A 25,412-nucleotide genomic window follows, 5' to 3' on the forward strand; every position below is an offset into this window, starting at 1 on the left:
CCTTCAGGACCATGGTAATATCATCTAATACTGTGACTTCTACTCAGCACCTCCACAGCATTTCAGTAGGAAAGGACTATATTTAGCTGTTGTTTGTATTTATTATGTGCAAATGAGAGTATTGTTTTGTTCTTTGTCTTTAAGCAGAGACATGGGTGTTGTGTGTGTGTGTGTGTGTGTGTGATTTGTGTCCAGTCCTGAGGCAGTATATGCATCGCATCAGTATTTGATCAGTGAGGAACACACACAGCCTGTGGCACAGAACTAAGAGTAGTACAGTATACCTCATGTTTACTGCAAGAGAACAAAGCACATTAACAATCAATAATGTTTTGGAGACAAAACAACATAAAACATCAAGAAAAAAGAGCATATGCAATCTAATATATACATAACACCTAAAGGTTTTGTGTGTCACTGTGCAACATTCTTAGCAACCACCCCTAGCAACATAATCAATATAGCATCAAAACTGTTTGATGTGTTATGTATTTCAGAAGAATTAACAGTTTATTAGTTGTGTAATGAATTATGGGTGACCCCTGCTGCCGTTATGTTGTGTTAGTCACCTTTAATAATTTTTTCATACTGCGAGATAAGCAGATGTATGTGTTTACATACATCTGAATTATTCCACCTCTTAAAGCGATAGTTCACCCAAAAATTAAAATTTGATGTTTATCTGCTTGCCCCCAGGGCATCCAAGATGTAGGTGACTTTGTTTCTTCAGTAGAACACAAATTATGTGGTTTTTTTTTGTTTGTTTTTTTTACTTCAGCCGTTGCAGTCTCTCAGTCTACAATGCTTTTCAATGGTCACAGAATCTATGAGAGGAAAAAAAACATGCACAGAAAAATCCAAATTAAACCCTGCGGCTTGTGATGATACAGTGATGTGTAAAGACTCAAAACGATCGGTCTGTGCAAGAAACTGAACAGTATTTATAGCTTTTTTTTATTTCTGATACTAATAAAAGTACAAAAAAAGAAACAGTCCACCCTGGGGATTACGGTTTTCCCAGGGATTTGAAATGAAGGCAAATTGTGTGTTTTTGTGGAAAAGATCAAGCATAAATGGTTCTTGAAAAAGCTTACTGTTTTGAAGAATATAAGTATGACATAATTACTTTCAGTTGACAGTATGTAGTTTAAATATAATACAAAGTGTTATAAGTGGTAATACTGCATAAAAAGTTATATTATTAACATTATGTACATTTTACAAATATTATTTGCTTACTAAATAAAATGCATTAAACTCACCAAAATTAGCCTACTGATTATTTGTACACAAATTCCTGCCTCCTTTCCTCAAGAAGAGTTCAATCACTGTGTTGTACAGGTTATTTGTGTGTTTCAGTTGCAACAATAAGTCCTTTTCTATCGCCATGGAGGCAAATGCTGAAAGTTGAGTCTGTTTTAATTCACTTTAGGGCTGAGAATGTCCGTTCGACAGAACCAGTGAACCAGAACCAGCCAATGTGTACAGCTGTTTCATGCCCTCATCCAGATTTTTCTGCTGGAGGAAATCAAGGAGATCAGCTGAACTTTTGCCTTTTAAATCAGTCATGGCATACATTAGTCAGTTCTTTTTTTACCCGGGACAGATTGAATAGTGTTCTTTGACTCTGCGTTAAGCTGGAGAATGCTGTATGCAGGAATTTTTTCCAGTATGTCTGAAAGGTAACACTTTATTTCGATAGTCCACTTTAGACATTCTACTACCAGTAAGTAACTTTGCAACTACATGTCAAATAGCAGTTAGTAGAGTATTAGTAGACTGTCTGCTTAATATCTTCTAACACTTTCTTTGTCAACTTATTGTCAACTTATACTAACCCTAAACCTATCCCTAACACTAATCCTAAACCTACCCTAATAGTCTACTCTGAGAGTTAGTAGACATGTATTTGCAAATTAATAAGAATTAGTTAGTATATTAGTTAATGTTTCATGTAGTTGACATGTAGTTACAAAGTTACTTATAGTTAGAAGAATGTCTAAAGTGGACTATCGAAATAAATTGTAACCATCTGAATCTGCTGGATATCGAGGAGGGAAGCATAAATGTTTCATGGTCTTGAAATCTATTCCATATCTGGCAGAGAATGTTGTCCAGAACATTTATTTGGAATTGATTGGAGTATCCACGAAGTTCTCCTTGTTCTAGACCTCTCTGTGCACTCGGAGTGCATGAGATGCGCGCAGTGGCTTTGTAGATCTCATCAAATTGGATTAAAACTCCTTTATTCTTGCCATACAGAATTGTACATCCAATGTTTTTTCTGTAGTTTTGCAAAAAGCACGTCGTGGGGAAGTCGTGGCCTAATGGTTAGAGAGTTTGACTCCTAACCCCAAGGTTGTGGGTTCATGTATTGTGTGAGATTTACTACTACTGATGTGGTTTTGGGTTAGGGTCTTGTATAATGTATTGTGTGAGGTTGGCTCATAGTAAATGGCTGCCCACTGCTCCTGGTGTGTGTTCACAGTGTGTGTGTGTGTTTGCTGTGTGTGTGTACTTTGGATGGGTTAAATGCAGAGCACGAATTCTGAGTATGGGTCACCATACTTGGCTGTATGTCACGTCACTTTCACTTTTTCACTTTCATGTGAATGCTCAAAAATCCCATTAAGTATGTGAAGCAAAAAACATAATCATCCAGACATGCGTTAAATCCAACAGCACAACACAGTCCTCATCAAGCTCATCATGAAATTCCAGTATGTGGTGAAACAGCTTCTTTAGGACACTCTTCTCAAAGACTGACCAATCTCGATGTCTAATGCCGTGATTAGGGGATCTGGAGAAAAATGCAGCTAGGTCCCCTTGAGTCAGTACTAAATTCAACCGAACGTTTGAATTTAGAACTTTAATTTAGAAGTTTTTTTTAGAAGTTTTAAGTTTAATTTAGAAGTTTGAATTTAAATTCAGAACGTCTATAATGGAGAGATGCCATACTTCCGGTGGAGAGAACGCTGGCGCACGTTGGCTGCCGCTTCTCCGTCTGTATTTTAATTTATTACCTCATTCGTTTGTTTTCAAATAGTAGAGATTTTATTATTTGGTATTTTTATGCTGTTTTATCGACACTGGAGTTCTACTGTGGAGTTTCTCGTGGTTTTGGGCACAACATCGTGGGATTGTTGATCCTGCTGACTGGGAACGCTGCGGCATGTGTGATAGCCATTTATATGCTGCGGTGTGATAACAACGCGTCTGGATTCTATTTCAAGTGACTCAATTTGGATATTGCTGCTCCTATCATGCGGATTCCTTTGCTTTGCACTGTCATCATCATTATCATCATTATTTTGACCCGGTCTGGGCTTCGTGGAGAGCAGGTCCTTCAACAACAGTTGGATTTCATCATGATAAGGTACTCTTTTGCTGAACTTCTCTTACTGGAACATTATTTACTTCCCGTCTGTGTTCAAAAGACCTTGAAATCATGTCGGCTTTTACGTCGGCCGAAATATTTACACAGAGGATCGCGGCGGAATGTTCATACTACTGGGACTGGCATTAAAGTTTTATGTTCACTATCCAAGGACTCTGAAACACAAAAACGTTCTCTACGTGGTGTTTGCCATGCAAACCTGTATTATCCGCAACTGACTCATCAGAAAATGCGAATTGAAACTGCTCGATTTGCACATCTAAATGTTCGTTCACTGAATAATAAGACTGCTGTACTTCATGATATCATATTGAGCAATGCTCTGGACTTCTTTTGTATCTGTGAGACTTGGCACCAGCCAAATGATTTTATAAACTTAAATATGAGTGCTCAACCGGGATATACATATACTGAGAGGCCACGTCTAAGTGGTAAAGGTGGCGGTCTCGCTGTTATCTACAGAGCTGATATATCTGTCACAGAAATTACCATTCCCTGTGTATCATCATTTGAGTGCATTGCTTTTAAAGTGAACGGTGTCTCACCTGTCCTTATTGTGCTCATATATCGACCTCCAAAACCAAATCCTCTGTTTTTTACTGAACTCACAGAGCTACTTACATCTCTTAGTGCTGTTTGTCCAGCAATGATTGTGACTGGAGACATTAATATTCATGTGGATAACTCTAATAGTAATCTAACAGTTGATTTCATGGATGCATTAGACTGTTTTAACATGACTCAGCATGTGAAATTTCCCACTCATAATAAAGGTCACACACTTGATCTGGTATGTTCTGTTGGGCTGGACATTGATCAACTAGATAGTAGTGACTTGTGTATCAGTGATCATAAGCTTCTCACTTTTAATTTAAATGTTACATTTTTAAGTGGTACTCAAACAAGGGTCATTAGTTTTAGAAATGTCAAGAATCTTAATTTTGACAGTCTCTCCTGCCTGATCTCAGAGCACTCAGCTGTTGAAACTGTTGATCACTATAATTCTATTTTGTCACCTGCTTTGGATGAATTAGCCCCTAGGAGAGAACGTGTTGTTTCATTTAGTAAATCTTCTCCTTGGTACACCACTGAGTTAAGGGCTATGAAGATGAAAAGCAGGCAGCTTGAACGCCAATATAAGAAATCAGGTTTAACAGTTCATAAGCTTATGTATGACGGTCATTTGAATCAATACGCTGAAGCACTCAAAGCAGCAAGAACAAAGTACTATTCATTTATCATTAGTGATGGTGCTGCAAACCCTAATAAGATTTTTAAGATGATCAACAGCCTTCTTGCACCAATCAAGTCACCAGTTTGTTCCTCTGTACAGGAGTGTAACAAGTTTCTTAGTTTCTTCATGGAAAAAATTTAAAATATCTATAAGTCTATCAGTTTGGTACCTTGCTCTGCAGTTCCTGTGATCTTTCCACCTAGTTTTCCTGAAAGTGCATTTTCTAGTTTCAACATAGTCACTAATGATTGTATTCTGAAATTAGTGATGGCAATGAATACAACTACATGTACTCTCGACCCAATCCCAACATCTGTTCTAAAGGGGTGTCTCTCTTGATTTAGTTGCATAATTTTGATCTTTGTGAAATCCTAACGGTTTTTTGTTAGGGTTGTATGAGTGATTAAAGTTGCAGCTATTACACCAGTCCTTAAAAAGCCTGGATGTGATAAGTCAGATCTATCTAATTACAGACCTATCTCAAACTTACCCTTTCTTGCTAAAGTTTTGGAACGTGTTGTTGTGGCACAACTCCACTCACACTTGTCTTCCAACAAGCTTTTTGAACCTTTTCAGTCTGGGTTTAGAAAGGGACATAGTACAGAGACTGCCTTGGTTTGCGTTATGAATGACCTGCTTGTCTCAGCTGACTCTGGAGCCTCTACCTTCTTGGTCTTGTTAGATTTGAGTGCAGCATTTGGCACAGTGTGCCATTCTATCCTGATAAACAGGCTGGAGAGATGACTTGGTATCACTGGTACTGTACTAAACTGGTTTAAATCCTACCTCACTGATCGTACCCAGTTTGTTGTCTTGGGAAACAACAAATCTGAACTTGGACAGGTCTGTCATGGTGTTCCTCAGGGATCTGTAATGGGTCCTATATTGTTTAGTGTGTATATGCTTCCTTTGGGACAAATTATTAGGAAATATGGTTTGGGGTACCACTTTTATGCTGATGACACCCAAATTTACATCAGCTCCAAGTCTGATCCTACTCTCACCTCAACAATTCTTTCCGAGTGTGTGCTAGAAATAAAAACATGGATGCACCATAACTTTTTAAAACTGAATTGTTCTAAAACAGAGGTTCTACTCATTGGCACACCAGCGGCAATTCACAAGGGTAGCAATCTTAATATGATTATGGATGACTGTGTAGTACTTCCATCTGCTCAGGCTCGTAACCTTGGAGTGATTTTTGATACTCATCTGACACTAGACTCTCACATTAAGAGTATTACAAAATCTGCTTTCCATCACCTCAGAAACATTGCAAGAATTAGGCCTTTCCTCACTCCACCTGACGCTGAAAGGCTTATTCATGCCTTTGTTACTTCCAGGATTGACTACTGAAATGCACTATTCATTGGCTTACCTGTTAAATCAATCAAACGCCTGCAGTATATCCAGAATTCAGCAGCTCGTGTTCTCACATATACTCCATCACGTCAGCATATCACAGGCATGCTTTATAGTTTGCATTGGCTTCCTGTACTGTCACGTATTGTTTTTAAAACTCTAACATTAACATACAAAGCTATACATGGAACTGCCCCTTCTTATATCTGTGACTTAGTCACCCGTTATACGCCTTCTCGTTCCCTTCGGTCTGCTGATTCTCTTACTCTTCAACAGCCTCCCTATAGATTAAAATCTATGGGGGAGAGAGCTTTCTCTGTTGCTGCAACTAGGTTATGGAATGCGCTTCCCGTTGCTGTTAGAGATCCTCACACACTAGCCAGTTTTAAGAAGCTGTTAAAAACTCATCTTTTTAAAATTGCTTTTATGGACTGTCAGTAATATTCTGTTGTGTTGTACTGTAATGAGTATTTTATGATTTATAGTTTCTACTTTGTATTGCATTTATTGTAGTTTTGTATTTTATTTGTTTGTAGCGCTTTGGGTTCTAGAAAAGCGCATTATAAATAAAATGTATTATTATTATATTATTATTATTAACCGATGTGCATAGTAGTTAATAAGGCCATAGGTGCCCTCTCCTTAAATTTAATCTGCACCCCATTTAGTCCAGATGACTTGACAGCTGCACCATCAAAACACCTTGCCACAACTTTATCTAGACATTCCTATTTCTCCAATAAACAAAAGCAGCAATGTCATTGGCTCATTTGCCACTGTAACATCTTCAAATATGACAAACCGTTCTGTGTGTAACGAGGCGACAGGGACGAGAGACGTGCGGATCCATACGCAAAGCTTTATTCATAGACATGGTCACACACAGGCAGGTTGAGCATCAGCAAACAGATATGTATAAAACAAAACTGAGAGTACTCCTAGGGCTGGTGTAGGTCATCGATCGGCATGAGCAATAGTCCAGACGAGGTACAAACAGAGTCCGAGTGGCTAGACAAGGGTTAATCCAAAATACACAGGCAGGAATAAGGAATCAGGAAACAAGGCAACACGAAATGACTAGACTAAACTAGAACTAGAAACTAGACTCCGTAAAGCAGCTAACACTAGAGGAGTGATAAATGCAGAACAATACATGATGCAGAGTGTAATATAGTGTGTGTGGGATTGGTTACAGTTGTGTGCAATCAGTGAAATGGATAATGGGAAATGTAGTCTGTGGTGACATGTAACAGTCTGTGTAGTGAGAGAGTCAATATGATGGATGAGTGACATCTGGGGCGATCAGACAGAAGTCCATGGACAGGATTCATAACAGGATCCCCCCCCCCCCCAAGTAGCGGCTTCCAGATGCTCCTATCTCAATATAATCCAGGAGGGCGGTGAAGCGGAGGCGGTACAGGGGGAGGGATGAAGGGCCAGGTCCACATGGAAGTGGAAAGACTGGGGATTGAGGCAGAGCCAGCAGCGCAGGGCACCCTGGTGGAACTGGTGAAGCAGAAAGCCAGGGCAAAACCGGTGGAGCAGACAGAGCAGAGGACCACCTTGGCGGGGCAGACGGAGCAGAAGACCACCAAAGCAGAACAAGAAACAGATGCATTTATGGCATCAAAGACCGGAACAGGAAATACAGCAGGCTTATTAACTCTCTTTGGGCATGACTGACAGGGCTAAAAGTTCAGTGTTGGTCTCCTTGAGAGTGGTTGGACAGACAGACAATTCACAATTAGATTCAAGAACATACCTAAAACAGACAGACAGTTCAAAACTGGATGTATTGACTGACAATGGACTGGTAGACATTTCATAACCAAGATCAGAAACTGAAACAGGACTGACAGAAAGTTCATCAGACATATTACTCAAGACTGGGCAGACAGATAGTTCAAAGTCAAATGCATTGATTAAAACTGGACAGGCTGACACATCACAATCAGGCTCATTAGCTGAAACTAGACAGACAGATGGTTCAACATCAGACTTACTGACTGAAACTGGACTGACAGAAAGTTCAAAATCAGGATCATTAGCAGTATTTAGACAGACCGAAAGTTTATTAGTGGTCTCTGGGCTCGTGACAGGGCAGACAAAAGGTTCGTTAACGGCCCCTATGGACATGATAGGGTTAAATGGGCAGGGAAAAAGTAAATTTAAAGCCTTGGTCGCAACAGGCAGGTTTAAGAGTTCCAGAATGGCTCTTGCAGCCGCAACAGAACAGTCAGGAAATTCACAGACAGTTACCTTGGCTGTGACAGACAGGACTAAGAGTTCATAGGCAGCCTCCTTGGCTAGATCGGAACAGGAGAAAAGTTTATAAGCAGCCTCCGTAGCTGTGAAAGGACAGGAAGAGTGTTCATAGATGGCCTCCTTGGCCGGAACAGGACAAGCAGAGAGTTCACAGACAGCCTTCTTGGCCGGAACAGAACAAGCAGAGAGTTCACAGATGGCCTCCATAGCCATTACAGGACAGGCAGAGAATTCACAGATGGCATCCATAGCCATTACAGGACAGTCAGAGAATTCACAGATGGCATCCATAGCCATTACAGGACAGGACAAGAGTTTATAAGTTGATACCACTGACACTTCTGGGGCCCGTTCTTCATACGTCGATTGTTGATGATTAGGCATCATCTTGGATTGGTTGGTTCTTCGAAGCTCATCCCGGACTTGCTGTCTTAGCAACAGGTCCATAAGCTTAAACCTGCTCGGGAGCAGACTTATTTCATGTAAACAGGATTAGATTGCATTAATTGATACAGAATTGATACTTAAAATCTGTCTCAGCCACCTTTACTTTGTTACAATAGTATCCTACTGATCCAGGGACAATAATTTTAAAATAATAACCATTTAAAAATTAATTTAAATATAATATAGCGGTCATTCTTCAATTGGGTTGGCAAATGAGAGGCAGAATTTGTAAAAATGCTTGTTTGTTTGTTTGTTTTATAATAAAATATATTGATGTGCATCTAAAATGTTATTGTCACATGTTGGGTATGCAAAACAAAGCACACAATGTTCTTTTAATAATCCACAGGAGAAAAAGGGCACAACCAAACACAAATCCAAACGAATAAAACATCAATAGCAGACAAAGGAATAATGGAGAACACAGGCTTTAAATACTGGGAACGTAATCAGGGAGAAACAGAAACAGGTGTGGGGCTAATTAGTCAAAAACCATGGAAACTAACTAGGCAGGATAATGGAGACCGAGAAACTACACCAAAACAGATCATAACCATGACAGTTATATCCATTAGTAGAAGCTTAAGAATATTTTGATTTTTTAATAATATCAATCAAGCACTGGTGACACAGCCACTTATTATGTCTATGGTGTTACCAATATTTGAAGTAAAATTTTGGTTTGTTCTAAAATGAGCAGTGATATGCAACTTTAGATAATAATTAATAAATTAATTAATTACTTTAATGATTCAGTTTCATTGATCATTCAATTTTCAGTTTTTAAAATAAATGTTTAATTGTTCATCTTGGCCCCTATTTCTGCCAAAGGAGAATAGTTTCTTTAAAAAAAAATGCATATTCAAAAAGACAGCAAAAATGATCTGCGGTACCTTTATAGTCTTTATTCTAAAATATTAAAACAGTTTACAGTCTAAAAACTTTAAATTATAAGATTAAATGGCTCTGAGGAAAGAAATTTCAAATACATTTTGAAGTACTGTAACACCACAGATGTAATACAACACCACAGACTTCATAGAGTTAGTGGTGTTACCAGGAAAGACAGTAACGCCACAGATGGTAACACCATGGACAAATCAGCCTAATCCAGATTTTTCTAAAATAGAGGCTGAATGACCATCATGACATCAAGATCAGGGGACATTTTGGAAATAATAATATGTATTTATCAAAATTTTGATTAAAATGTCAGATCTGCACGTTATCAACGTAACACCACAGACACTAATAAAGTGTGACACATGAAATTGTCAGAAATTTAGCTTTATTTATTTGTCATAAAATAATTACTTCATAATTGTATTAGAGGCTTACACACATGCTATACAGATAATGTAGAGTCGTGCATTGCATCGTGATGACAGCTATTATGGGAGTGGCTTGATGGAGTGCAGGAGATGCAGATAACTTGATCTTGACCCTTAAGAAAATTTAATTAATGTTGTCACGTAAGAGATCTGTGTCAAAGATGAAATTAAATGAATTGTTTATTGCTACATGGAAATAAAAATGTAAAGCCTGTACAAATATAAGAAATTGTGAATATAAATAATTATAAATATAAATAAATAACCCCTTTTAAACCATGAACGCACAGTTATCTCATAACTCAATCCAGCCATACTAATCATCAACAACAGGTGCGCTCGAACCAAATTAGCCAGATCCTGATTAGCACAATGATATCATCTTGGATTAGTAATTTGATCTCGGATGTAAAAAGCGACGTACGAAGAACGGGCCCATGGAGATTCTGCAGCGGATGCCGCCACCTCTGAAGATTCTACAGCCGTCCATCAAGAAACAGGGAAAGTTCATGAATATTCTCCTTAACAAGACAGGCACAGAGGTCAGCAACTGTTCCATCGACCGTGACATGACAGGCTGAAAGTGTATTGCTGGGCGCCACCTCAGTTGAACGTGCTTGCCCTCATAAGAAACCGTTGTGGTGTGTTGTTAAATATAGCCACATGGGCTCAGGAGTACTTCAAAAAACTGCTCTCACTTAAAACAGTCTGCTGCTGCATCAAAAAATGCAACCTGAAACACTCTTACTCTTGGAGAAAGCTATACAGTACATCAATTCTATGCAGTGATGCCGTCGGGTTCTCTGGGCCAGAGCTCATCTCAGATAGTCAAAAAGACAGTGAAAATGTGTGCTCTATTCAGATGAGTCCACATTTTAAAAAATGGATTTCTAATAATTAATTTGATGATTATTATGTAATTACAGAATAATTAATATAGTTTACTCGAGTCAATTACAAAATAAGACTTTGTCTATGTATTAAACAGTGTTGGAAAGGATACTTTGGAAATGTAATATGTTACAGTTACCCTACTTAAAATGTAATAAGAAGTGTAACTTTTCAATTACTTTATTAAAGTAATGTAACTGATTACATTTGATTACTTTTCTAAATTTCTAATGTTTTTAACTGTTAATCATTTTCAAACATAAACCAGGTTAATTTTACAGTAGTAATCTTAGTACTCCTACTACAAATTCTTTATCACTTGAATAAAGATTATAATATTTTAATTTTAAAGGAGACATTGGATGTTAGTGTATGTTTATGTTGATTGTTGATATTTTGTTGTTGTTGATGTTGATGCCCGGCTTGGTATTGATGATTGATAGGTAGGGGGCATGATCGGCTCAGAATGCATTTTCAAATCAACATTGACTTTAACTTCATTATCGCAGGATATTTAATGAAAATGGAATTCAAACGTCTTATGTGTAAGTTTCAATGCATTTAAGATAAACATAAACGACATTTAAATCATCTTTTTTGCAAACATTTTGCTGCACCTTTGGCACAGAATGCATTTCGAAATTCACACTGCATTTTTCTACATTTACAGTATCTTGCGGTAGCACGATGAAAATGCAATCCCAAGTGTCCTACCAGCAAGTCTAAATGCATTTTAAAAAATGTAATTTAAATGATCATTTTGCTACAGTTTTTGCTTGGATATGTTAAACATCTAAACAATTTGGATAATACAATTTAATTTTAATTTTGCAACTTATAAAGCGTTGAAATATGTTTTTAATTTACATATTAAAACTAGTGTAGGAAATGGCAAATTAAATTACATAATTGAATTTTCATTTTGCAAAAAAATGTTGCACATATGTATGGGAAAATGAAAATTTAAATAAAAAAAATGCATTGCCATTTTACATATTGCATTGCCATTTTGCAAATTACATTTCAAAATGAATTTTGCTACCCATATGCTTCCATACGAAATGAGCTGCTGTGAACAGAGCAAGGTAAACTTATGGAAGATGGGCATCCAATGTCCACTTTGAAGCACAACCACCAAAAAAATCAGACTTACTTCGAGATCATTCTGACGTTAAATGCATATTTAAAATCATAACAAGAAATATTTTATTAGCTATAAGAAACACTGTCTGGAATCTAACAATGCATTGGAAAAAACTGTTGAAAAAATGAAGCACAGCTATACATAAACCCATATAGGAAATAAAAGAGTTATCGAATAAGCATGCAATTCATGAAAAAAATCAATTAAATCTGTATGTGGTAGTGTGTAGGAACAAATCAGATGTAACTGATTACAATTACTTTTATTTTGTAATTAAATTACGCAATTCCATCACATGTAACTAGTTACTTCCCAACACTGGTATTATACAGGTATATATATTCTATTAAATATTGTGTAAATATTTGTATTTTATTTAATCAGTTTTGTGTGTCATTATATTATATTACAGATTTATCTATTTGTATTATATATAGTTATCAGCCACCCTGCTCTCTAAATATCATAATGGATCGGTCATTAAAAAAAAATCCATATTGTTCAACTTCTACTTACAACAGTTCATAACAAAGCAAGTGTTCTTTGGGTTCCTTGATAAAAAGGAACAGCATATACAACTCATGTGTGCAGTAATTCAGAATGTGTACTAAACAGAGAGCAGTCTGGGCATTAGTTTTAAATGTGCAAAATGGAATACAAAGATAAAAGCACTTTGAGTGCAAACTGAAAAATCCATCTTGAGAGAAGAACTCTATTCCAGTCTATTAGAGTGATGGGTGTGATAAGTGCATATTGCTGGTGGCTTGATTGTGTGTGAGTGTTTGCATGCGATGGAATAATAATCGCTCTAGAAGTGACCATTAACTCTGACATATTAACAGTCCCAGCTGAGCAAGTAATCACATGTACAAGCTCACTGCTTCATTTCCATGGAAAAACAAATTATTGATCCTCATTAAGAGGTTGATATGGAGCCCCAGAGCTCCAGGTAGAGAGACAGGTGTAGATTTCTTACCCTGCTTGAGCAGCATGGACTTAGGCTTGCGGCATGGGATCTGCTCTTCCCTGGAGCTCCTATCTGGAAGACTGGATCGATCAGGGCTAATTAGCTGGGGCTGTGATTTTCTCTCTCAGGGCTTCATCTCTATGTGTGCATGAATTGAATACTTTATCTTGTTTTGTGGTTTTCTCATTCTTACAAATGGAGAGGCAGAGTTTGGGGAGAGGAAGAACATCAGTCACACTTTTTAGAAATTTAACAGACATGTGAAAGTATAGAGAGATAGGGACTACAGTTGAGGTGCTTTTTTAGAGAGAAAAAACTGTCAGCCTTTATTATCATGTTTCTTGAAGTTTGCATCCTTGGTTCTGTTATTTTCCGCTTTTTATTACTTTTGAAGTTACTTTGAAACAATCCTTATTGTTTAAAGCACTTTATCAAGGTAATTTGACTTTACACAATTACAGTCTCTGGAGTTTCTGTTCTCACAACTGTCAAACCCAGGTGCATGTGTGCATTTGAATGTTTTTGGTTTTAAACAGGTTGACTCTGTCTGTGCTACATCATTTAAAATTTAATTATTTCTTCTCTTTCAGATTCCAGAGGAGCATGATTCGGAGAGTCAGGTTCATAAGGAGAGAGAGTGGAGATTCTTACGCAATGCACAAGTACACAGACAAAGCCAATGCATCACTCAAAGAGGTACTGGTTTCCAGCTGTAAAACTGCATGAATTTGCTGTCTCAATTTAGCCAGTTCTAGTCATATATGCTCATGACATATACATATAAATATATGTGGGCATGGGGGCAGTCGTGGTCTTAGATGGAGAGTCAGACTTGTAACCCAAAAGTCACGGGTTCAAGTCTCAGGTCTGGCAGGAATTGTAGGTTGGGGGGAGTGAATAACCAGCGATCTCTCCACCTTCAATACCACGACTGAGGTGAGACCCTTGAGCAAGGCCCGCTGCCCACTGCTCCGGGTCTGTGTTCACGGTGTGTGTGTGTGTTCACTGCTGTGTGTGTGCACTTGGATATGTTAAATGCAGAGCACAAATTCTGAGTATGGGACACCATACTTAGCCACACGTCACTTCACTTTAACTTTCATATATTTTATTTAGCAAATGTTACAGATGTTAATATCATTTCACTCAAGTCTACAGCAGGAATGTTTCTAGCCTTTCATCAATACTGGGGCACAGACCACCCCAAAAAATAAAAAAGTGCCCAATTTATTTGTTTATTTTTAATATTTCAGTGGATATAGATTCTAAAAATAAAACTTGCGATATAACTTAGTGTGTTTAAAGGGCTGTCATTTAATCAAAGTAATAAAAGTTTTTCAAAACAAGGCATGGTACTCAATAGCAAATCTGGCATTTAATTCTAAATCTAAACAGCTGATCAAATACAGAGGACATAATTGCATAAATATTATCAGGGAAATTTCACAATAATAATTTAATGGTAAAATAATATAATGTGGATTTCACAAGTGGAACTGGGTGAACCAGTTATATACTGTAGTTTTTCTGTTTGAAAGCCCCGAGCTTAAAAGAAAGCAATGTGCTTGGCTCCCTGTCTGAAATCAGCGGAGTCTCAAACGGCATGGCTAACATGCTTACGTCAGTGCTGGCACGCACACACACAAGTGCGCAGGACTGATTGCGTCAGAGCGGAGGATCCTGCTCACAATCGTGTGTCTTTCTCCTTTCATCACTCTCTCTGCCATCCTCCTCTCTCAAGCCGAGAATGGGACTGCCCTCATTCAGTCTAGCTGGAGGAACTGAATCAAATCCTGAATTCCCTCTGAGTTCCCTTCATGCATATTTTTTCTATGATCTGCAGTTCTCACACTGAAGTTCAGTAGTGTCATCCTTATTCATTTTCCTCAAAAACTTGTAAACCAAAAGACTGCTGTGGTCATAAGTAAACCTCAACATTTCACTAATTAAACCTGTTCTAACTGATCTATCCCTCTTGTGGTTTTAGGAGTGACACGGTTAGATGATCAGATCTTCATCAACAGAAACCCAGGTGTTCCATCAGTGGTGAAGTTTCATCCATTTAACCCCTGCATCGCTGTAGCTGATAAAGACTCAATCTGGTGAGTGACTTTAACATACACAACCACATTCATCTACAATCAAAACACTTTAAAAGAGAAGCATGCATAAGCAAGCATAAGACCATATTAACATTTGGACATTACAAATATCACTTTTCACAGTACTGCACATAGAACAATGTTTCCCATTAATTACTCAGACTCTGCTGGCCCACCACAGTCTAATCTGCCCCAGCTAATAAACTGAAAATATAGTTTCCCTTCTCTCATAATAACTTTAAAAATCTCTTGTTATTTTGTGTCACTGCTTTGACAAAGCATCTATCAGTCAAATTAATATTGAACATCCAAAGGCCTGAATTTTAGTTTAATAAGTATATTATCTATTTCTCTGCATATTCTATATGCATATTATTTCAAATCAAAGCATGGTACTGTGCTCATACGAAACAGTGTGTGCCAGTTATGCTTTATTTTCACATTCCACCATTTCTGTTTTTATATTTATTCCTGTATATCACTAGAATTCTGTAGCATATTTTTGTAAACCTGTTGTTTTCTGCGAAATTAAAAGCTTGAGGGTTTAACTCTTTTAAATGAAGAAAAATAAATTAAGACAGCATTGTAATTTTTCTATTGTAGTATGACCTCCTAATGACCATAGGATGCCATATTTAGGCTATCTTTGCCCACTCTTCTCTGTTACAATTTGAGAATATGAGTGTGCCAAGACCAATATTTTAATACTGTCACTGTTTTTAACCTAATTTATAAAAACACTTGTGGAGTTTTAAAGTATGTGAAGCCATGTTTTTTTTATTTTTTTTTATCAAATTTTATCTAAGCACTGAATCTTTTTTTTTTCATCACTCAGAAATGTTCAGGCTATCTCTGTTGTGCTGTACATGCTTAAAATTGAAAATATAAGTGGTAAATATTACCATTTGATACCATGTATTGGTACATTGTTGCAAATAAATGAAAATGATTAAATATAACTCCTCCTTTCTACTGAAAATCATGCCCTGATAATTTTTAACAAAAGTTAGCAATATTAGCCAGCCATATTGCTCATATGTGTAACATATATTGGAACATATATTTCCAAGGATGTGATTTTTCCATATAAATATGGATTTCTATATTTTCCGACCTCTGAGGGATGACCCATGTGATTGGCGTAGATCCAAGGTTTTTTTTTTTTGGTTTGTTTTTTTGGTGGGGGATGGTGGTTACTGAATGATGATTGAAATCATGCAAATGGCCTTAAGCTATTACCTAAATAAACTGCAAAAACATCATAGACGGAATGGTCCTGAGTGTGCTGCACGAGCTCGCGGCACCATCTGCAGGACAGTTGAAAGCGTTCAAATGATTCAAAGCACCAAACGCGAGTAGAATCAGTGCTGAAACTTGTTACTCGACCGGTGACATTTTATGAATGGCAGTGGGAATTTGACATTGCTAACCGGCGAACCAATGCCCTATGCCCTACTACCTTTGAAGGTCAGAGCCCTTGAAGTGTGTTTTTTGAAGGGTGTAGGGCATTTCTGTCTCGTATAAGCATTCGGAACTCCCTTGGCTATTTGGAGTTTGGGTGCTTTGTAGTTTGTTGTTTGTAGGTTTTTCTTATTATTATTATTATTTTATTCAAATATTTTCTAATTGTGTCTTATTTACTTTTAAACTTTTTCTAACTAGACTTGCTTGCACTACCATCTTAAATCATATTTCTATCACTGAAGAAAATATTTAGTCTTACATTAAAATAGACAAATTTAATTAGCCTATTCTATTCACTCTGTATCACGCTACACTGCCGGAAGGAACACGAAGTTGCGAATAATCGAGAGAGTCTTTATCAATCCAACACAGGGGTAAATCCAACATGGAACACAGGAGGAAGACACACGTACTGACTTGTAGACCTGACCAACACAGACTGTACAGACTAGGAACTTTATACATAAGATAATTGGGGAAACACAGGTGAGAGGAATGAGTAAATTAACGGGGACATGGAACACATGGGGAGGAAACTAGACACACCTGGAATCAAATTATCCAACCACGGGAGACAGAAACTGGGTCACAGGGGCAAAAACACACATAATGAGTCCGGGGTGTGATATTACTCCCCCCTCCCGGAAGGTGCGATCTCACACCGTAGAAACAACAGAGGGAAGTTTGGGTGGGAACTTGGGAGGAGGTTCCGGTGGAGGACGGACCCCCGGGAGGGGGCCAGCAGACAGAGACCACGGAGGAAGGAGCCAGGGAGGAGACAGGAGGGACCTGGAGCAGGAGGAGCCCAGCAGGACCCAGGCCACAGCCATAATGACAGCCCAAGCTGGAGCCGACGGTGGGAGGAGCCACTGAGGAGGAATGGCCGCCGACTCCAGGGGGCCGACCAACGGTGGCTGAGCAGGTGGAGGAGCCCGACGCGGAGACGTACAGCCAAAGAGCCAGGGAGACGGGGAGGATACGGAGGTCCTAGGCGGAACCGATGGCACCGGCAACCGATGGGGAGATGTGGATCCAGGAGGCCGCGGTGGAGCCAGAGCAACAGAGGACTGAGTTGGAGCCGAGTGGATGAAGGAGCCTGACGGAGCCAGAGGGACAGGAGGGACGAGGTGAAGCCAGAGAAGTGGAGTCCCAAGGCGCAGGATGGTCGACGCCAGACCAAGGTGGAGCCGGAGGGACGAGGGAGCCAGGCGGAGCTTGTGTACTGCCGGCCACGGCGGAGAGGAGGGAGCTAGGAGCCATGGTGGAGCCGATGGTTCAACGGGCCGAGGTGGAGTCCAGGCCTCGGAAGCTGGAGGCGGAGGTGAGGGAGACTCCGACCCCGGCAACGCTGGAGGATGGCAGTCCCGTGGAGCTCGCACCGTAAAGATGGTGGGCTGAGGGCGAGCAGAGGGGCTGCCAGACGACACTGGAGGACACATTCTAGGAGCAGGCACTGGAGGACGCATTCTAGGAGCAGGCACTGGAGGACACTTTCTAGGAGCAGGCACTGGAGGATTGGAAGCCCCCTCAGGGCTGGATGAGGAAACCAAGGACGAAGGAGGGCTGGACGGGACCAGCGAAGACGATGGAGAAAGAAGAGGGGGCAGTTCAACTTCCAGTTCCGATTCCCAGTCTACAGCGCTCACCCTGTCCATGTCCTTCTCCCTTGTGGCAGGCGGTGTTGCCGGCTCACACACCTGGTCTGATTTCACGGCGTCTGGCTCCGTGGCGATCCTCAGCTCTGTCGCTGTATGAGGCGATGGCTCGTGGGTCAAAGCGGGCTCTGGCTCTCCGTCAGTGGCGGGCTCGGGCATGCGCTCCGCACATCGGGGAGATGGTGGGCTGGGCTCTGGGTCGGAAGTGGCACTGGCAATCAATCCCTGGGAACAGGTGGGAACTTAGATCCATTTCTCGCCAGTGTCCACTCCACGAAGGTGGCAAAATATGCTCGGGGACCATCCTCGGACAACGGCGCTCTGTACGCATGGTCTAGGTAGTTGGTGAGGCTTGCCATGATCCTGAACAGTCCAGCAGGAGGAGGAGGTATTCGGGGCGAAGGAGGGGATCCATCACACACAATGGAAAGAAAAAGAACTGAGGAAAACCGGAAAAACAAATGGAGGGCATGCAATTTATACTGTTTCGGGTTGGGTCTTCTGTCACGCTACGCTGAAAGGGAATCATAAAGGGAATTTGAACAATTGTATAACATCAACTCTGCAATGGATATTGATATCCAAAGTATAGTGAAAACACTATTAATTAGGACAGTAACAAGATCGGCAGTTTAAGACATTAACTTGTAAGCACAAAACACAAGATACTTCTCTTTTCAGTATGAATAAGGCTTTATTAGATAAATCTACGACATATAAACTAATCTAACACATAAGCACACACACTCACACATTCACACAAGTTGCAGGAGGATATAAAGTTAGGAAAGAATGGGTTTAAGAGAATGAAAATGTGTAATCCCAAGTTTACAGCAATACGTGAAATTGTATAGACATGAACAACCATCAATCACTTAATTAAACCTCACATTGAGTTCCTCAATGAGGTTAAAATTATATTAGATAGGTACACCAGTTTAGATCAGAGTCTGGAGGTAAGTTACTTGCTTTGCCTGTGTAAAGGGGGTTCCCTTTGTTGTTGCTGAAAAGGGGATTTCCCGAGGTTGCTGATTGGCTGGAAGTTCAGTAGTCGTTGAAGTGACGTCTTGGGAAGCCCATGGTTGGGCGTAGGCTGACTGTGTGGAAATTTGTGGGTTTGTTGTGGTTTTAGTTTGGGACGCGAGGTCAGACTTGGAGACACAACGTTACAAAACTTAACTCAGGACACGAAATCTCAACGGAAAAGAAAAGAAACTAAAGTAAAAGAATAGAAGTAAAGTTTGACTAGACTAGGTGGTGTTTCTTCTCATCGTGGCTAAGTAGCAGCAGGCATGCAGGCCGAAGCACGCTGGAACAGCGCTCGAAGAACGCTAAAAGTGATGACTAAAAGCATGACTAAAAGCAAAAGCTAAAAGCCAAAACTAAAAAGCCAAATTTCATGGTGTACTGAGTATTTAAACTGGCCTTTCGGCCATACTTCAAATGTTGTCTTGACCAGTTAGATATTGTCTTTGCTCGGGGTTTTGCGATGTTTGTCCTACCCATTCATGAATCATATGTTATCTTATCAATCATGTGGTCCGACTTTTCCCGCTCTTGCAGGGTATAATTTTGGACATGATTCCTATGATAAGAATATGATACATTTGACAAATAACTGATGATCAGAAATGTTTCAAGCAAGAAGAATCGAACACACACATACTAAACATGAATATGAATACTTAAGCTATTCAATAGTTATTAAAAAGACATACCCAATAAGTGATTAGAAACATGATAGTCAAATGCGTGGGTTTCATATATGATATGGAGTTAAGCAATGGACTGATATTCCCTTATAAGTCTTTTTTGAGTTCATTTTGGTGCATCTACATCTGTAAAAGAAAGTTTTTATGCCATTCTCTGACATAAGAACGTTCTGTGGAGACCAGAGGTTAAAAGGTCCCCTTCAAGGAATTTCAGTCTGGTTCTTGTCTTGTAGGTAGGGGAAGTCAATCCATGTGATCATGATTACTATCATGGGTTTACATGTGATGTTAAGGCTGTGCATCTCTTTGACCATCAATCTGGATTAATTGCCCCAAATTTGACAATCTCTTCTCCGAACTGAAATTGTCAATAATTGTTCTAATGGTGTTAATGTTGAAAGCTGTTCTGTGAAAGAGTTGGTTGGTTATCTTGCTTCAGACTGTGGTGCTAGGAGTTGATTTACAACATACTGTTGCCTTTCTGTGGAATTCGGCTCATGTTTCAACCATTCTCCCGATCGAATCTTTAATTTGTCTGGTAATGAGTCCAGGGGTGTGAACTTGAAATCAACCCCAATTTTGCTTTAAAAAGCATCGCAAGATCTCCTAACCGCAGATCACATGATCACAAATGGAAATCACTTCCGTGAAGTGACATCGCATGTTCCCTTCGCTAATGGACTTCTGGAAGGGCTCATACATCACCTGGAGCTGGTTCCATGTACAACTGTTGGAGCAAGCTACATTAAAGTGATTACTAAGTTTTGAATATGGATATTCGAAATGCATCGATTCGCTACACGAGGACTTTGTTCACCCCCCGGAGCCGTGTGAGACACTTTTTTTTTTATGGATTCACGCTTTTTATTTAACTTCTTTTGGACTGATGCATGCAACACTCGCTGAGTGGCAATAAACAGCCTGAAAGATCAAAGACAACTTTTTATATAACTCCGACTGGATTCATCTGAAAGAAGAAAGTCATATACACTTAGGATGACTTGAGGGTGAGTAATTTAAGGGCTAATTTTCATTTTTGGGTGAACTAACCTTTTAAGGCTGATTTATACTCTACGTGTTCGCAAGTTCATTTGGGTGCATGCAGCAAATATGAAGTCATCATGGTGTTGCCGGAAGTTTGCTTTGAGTGCGCGCGAATTCATTTCGCGTGGTGGTGTGGACGGCATTCTCTGTAATATTCCATGTAGCAATGCATCTGAAGATGCATGAGTTCAGGGCGATTTTATCTGTGCTGGCATTTGTGTGAAACAGAAGTAGTTTGATGTGAAGTTCAAACTCCATTGTATTTGATGCTTTGACGGAAAACAATGCATAGTTTGTCCAAGGCTTTTTATTGGAAGTACGTCTTATTTTTATTGTATAAAATGGAATTAGAATTCATTTAAATACTAATTATACACTATTTGCTTAAAGTTGTCTTGTGTTTGATGCGAAATAGTTTAAGATTGTTTTAAATTTGTACATAAAGAAATTATTAATTCATCAACTCATTCATCACACGAGAAGACTTGTACCGTAAATTACTTATTCGCACCAGTGATTCCCGATGGTTTTAAAGGGCATTTACTCCTCGTTAACCCCTGTCATTTCAAAGAATAGTGCAATGGCGAACGTGACAAGTATAAAAGCCTTGTCCTTTTGGGAAGGTGCATGTGCAGTCAGCAGAGGCTCGCGGAGCCAGGCGAAAGTATAAATCCCCCTAGAGTACAGTTTTTAGGTTCGATTCACTTTTAGTGCTAGCTGCGCTTGGTTTGAGCTGCTTTAATTTGCATTTGGGAACGCAACATTCTTCATTAAAAATGTTTATAAATCTGCTGTTGTTTACAAAGAGAAGTTTCAGCGTCACATAATCCTTCAGAAATCATTCTAATATGCTGATTTGCTGCTCAAGAAACATTTCTCATTATTATTAATGTTAAAAACAGTTTTGCTACTTAAGATTTTTTTGTGGAAACAATGATACCATTCAACCATTTGTATAAGATTTTAAAAAAAAAGAGAGAGAGAGAGAAATTAATCTAAAAAAAATCTAAAATGTTATTCATCATGCATGAAAGTGGTAAAAAAAAAAAAAAAAAACTGTGTAAAGACCGAGCGGCAACCTCCCGCTCTCTCTCGTGAAGCCAATAAGGAAGTGACTAAAACTGTAATTCATCGACTGGCCGCTTGAGGCTGGCTGCAAAAGGGAGTCAGTCCCATAGACTCCTCATGTTAAAATGCCCAACTTTACAGCAGAAAAAAAACATGTTTACAGCCGGGTTCAAAAAATGATTTTAGTCTATATAGCTAATTTTGCCCTTCATGACAACTGTGAGGGGGGTGAATTTTTTTTATAACTCATCTGTTTAAATTATATTAAGCCTTAAGGTTCTGCATAATTAAGGGCGTGGCCACTTGAGTGACAGGTAGATTGCGCTGTTGAGAATGCCGTTGCGCTAGGTGGGCATGGCTTCAGCAACCAGCTCCCGCCTTTTTGCCCATTTTCGATTTTCCGGGAGAGTCGCGCAATAACAATTCTATATACTTTACTATAATATTGTTACAGAGAGCACTTCCATGGCTCCCTCTTTGGGCCATCAGAGGTCTCCATCACCAGAGTACTGATTTTCCCTGTCTCACTACATTTCCCATCAGCCCCATACCTGGCACTAATTAATCCGCTCCACCTGAACAGTATTTTCTGGGCTATTTATAGTTAGCTTTCTCCTGGGTTCTTTGCAAAGTCTTGTTTTACCTTTGTGGACATTACTGATTACTGTCTTTTGTTGTTATCTTGCCTGTCTAACATTTTTGATCCACTTCTGCCTCCCTTTTGGACTTTTGCTATGGTTTTTGGATTAGTTCTATTGGACCGCTGCCTGCCCCAATTTCATGCCTGTTTAATGTTTACTCTTCAGCCTGCTCTGCTATATTGCCTTGTCTGTGTTTTGACCTCTGCCTGTACGACTACTTCTCAAATAAAACTGCAAATGGATCCCAGCCATAGTGATGAATCATTACAAATATATTATAGTACTTTATTGTAATATATTATATTGTTATCATGATTATTAAATGCTGCTTTTTATTTTTTGAAGGTCAATAGTATGTATTACTACAATATAAGATATATATTATAATGTGCTAAAATATATATTTTTAATAATAAATGCTGGGGACATGGCTTGTGAGCGTGGTCAGATTTTACATATTTTTTTGGCTCTATCTGATCACATGCCTGTATTTTGTAATGTTATCTGTTCATTTTTGACATGTATTTCATGTGTTAGTTATACGTGTCAGTAGGGTTGCAAAGGGGTGGAAAATTTCCAGTAAATTTCTGGAAACTTTCCAAAAATCCCTAGAAGATTCCAAAAAATCCTGGAAAGTTTTCCATCTTTTTGCAACCCTACTTGTCAGTTATGCTCATATTCTTCCTGAACTCAAACTATCAGTCTAGCTAGATGTGCATAGAGAGGCATTGTGAACTATTACGTATGTAATTACGAACTATTGTATGTGTTGAACAGTTTTTGGGACTGGGAGAAAGGAGAGAGGTTGGATTATTTCTACAATGGGAACCCACGATACACACGCATTACAGCTATGGAGTACCTTAATGGGCATGACTGCTCTCTCCTCCTCACTGGCACTGGTCAGTTCACCTACCATTCATGTTAAAGTACACTTTGATCGGTTCTCATGTTTGTCACTTTCTGTGCTGACTTGCTCCATGCCACTTTTTGTGCAGATGATGGAGCTTTGCGAATTTGGAAGAACTTTGCTGACCAGAGGAATCCAGAAATGGTCACAGCGTGGCAGGGGCTGTCCGACATGCTGCCCACTACACGAGGTTTGCTTTCAGACTCATACACTCTCTGTGCGAATACCGCTCTTCTGCTGTCATCTGAGTTTCTTTTCCCCTGTCTACTCTGCTTGGCCAGTGTTTGGAAAAAGCTGTCGGAGTTTCCAATCTTCCTGCATGACGCGGGACTTTAGAGACGCCCATGGGTGCTTTGGTACGAAAGTAGAATGTTGGTCACTATATTAGTTGTAGTTTTGTGGGTCTCTTTCCAAATTCTTTAGTTTGTTGTTATATAAGACAAATTGGCAGTTGTGTTTATTTCATAATTATTTGTGTTGGACAATATTTGTGTGAATGTACAGTATTTATTATCCTAACTGGAACTTTTGCTATTTTGGGGTATGCATATAATTTATATAACAGGTTAATAATTAGCTTGCTTATGTTAGATGCATTTATATTTTTTCAGTTATGCTTTTCAATTTCCTGTGATTAATATTAGTTCCATCCCTTCTTCTTTTCTGTATGTGGACAGACTGAAAATCTTATGAAAACTTAAAAAAAAAAAAAAGAAGTTAAGCCTCTTCGTTTCAGATTGCAAAACTGATAAGACTAAACCAAATAATATTATAGTCCCAGTGACTTTTCATTTTTCCAGGTGGATGATATTAAAACAAGACAAGCCTCATAGATAGTGGAACTTACCTGCTTCATCTGTTGTATCTAGAGAAATTTGTGTCATACCCTGGTTATTCTTGGTAGGATTTTGAGAAATTAAATTGCACATTGAAATGAGTTAAAGGATGCATCTGTGTCAAACTAGGACTGACATTATATGTCAGCAGTGGGGCTTATCACAACCTATAAGTTAAACCCAGGTAGACTCACAGACACACTGATTTTTTGGAGTTTGGTGTGCAGTCAGTCTCAACTTTGAGACAGATTGTTTGGAATAGTTCACCTCACCTGTACTCCATGTTGTTCAATCATTATTTTTGTGTTCTTTTTTTTTTCCATAGAACACAAAAAGCAGAACATTATGCCTTTGGCATACAACACAACTAGATATTAACTCTCACTGTCAAAAAGGACAAAAAAGCGCTATAAAAGTAGTTCATATAACTCAATTTAATAGATTTGCATAAAAACAGATTGAAATGCATTGTTTTATTTAATTTTCTTTCTGTTAGAGATTTCATACTGCATAGTACTACTCAGTGTTTCTACAGTATGCTGTTTCTCCATGCTCTGTAGTCTGCACAATATGCAAATGTATGCATTAACTAGCTCGATTTGTCAGTGTGTGCCATAAGCAAGTGCACACTTTAAAATACTGTATCCCAGTCAATCTTTATTGACTCATTATGTGATTGGACTAACTAAAGACATATTTGCATAATGGCACAAAATAAAACTGCATATTTTATACTTTTTTAAACAGTGTACAGTGTACCATAGCAAACACAGCCTTTGTGAGCACAGTAGGCCTGACGAGCAATGGTGGAATGCAAGATTTTCAGTGAATTATAAAAATTTTAGTCTGTTCGTCACATAAAGATATCGTAGAGCTGATCTCAGAACTGTTATTAAAACTGGTTTCTAGGACCGCTGCAGGGAGAAAGACCGGTGACATAAT

General features: G+C 39.0%; 1 protein-coding gene across 4 annotated transcripts in view; it reads left to right on the plus strand.

Annotated features, from left to right (window-relative positions):
* Positions 1 to 25,412, plus strand: part of LOC109076937 (regulatory-associated protein of mTOR-like) — a 128,326-nt gene that overhangs the window by 65,379 nt on the left and 37,535 nt on the right. For 2 of the 4 annotated variants that reach the window (XM_042725671.1, XM_042725669.1), the window contains exons 15-19: positions 13,629 to 13,734; positions 15,026 to 15,140; positions 23,502 to 23,626; positions 23,723 to 23,824; positions 23,916 to 23,990. In XM_042725671.1, coding sequence (XP_042581605.1) covers positions 13,629 to 13,734; positions 15,026 to 15,140; positions 23,502 to 23,626; positions 23,723 to 23,824; positions 23,916 to 23,990 — 523 coding nt within the window. The remainder of the gene's footprint in view (positions 1 to 13,628; positions 13,735 to 15,025; positions 15,141 to 23,501; positions 23,627 to 23,722; positions 23,825 to 23,915; positions 23,991 to 25,412) is intronic. The other 2 variants (XM_042725672.1, XM_042725670.1) reach the window with 1 other exon arrangement.

This window comes from Cyprinus carpio, chromosome B6, assembly GCF_018340385.1.
Source record: "Cyprinus carpio isolate SPL01 chromosome B6, ASM1834038v1, whole genome shotgun sequence".
Lineage (NCBI taxonomy): Eukaryota > Metazoa > Chordata > Actinopteri > Cypriniformes > Cyprinidae > Cyprinus > Cyprinus carpio.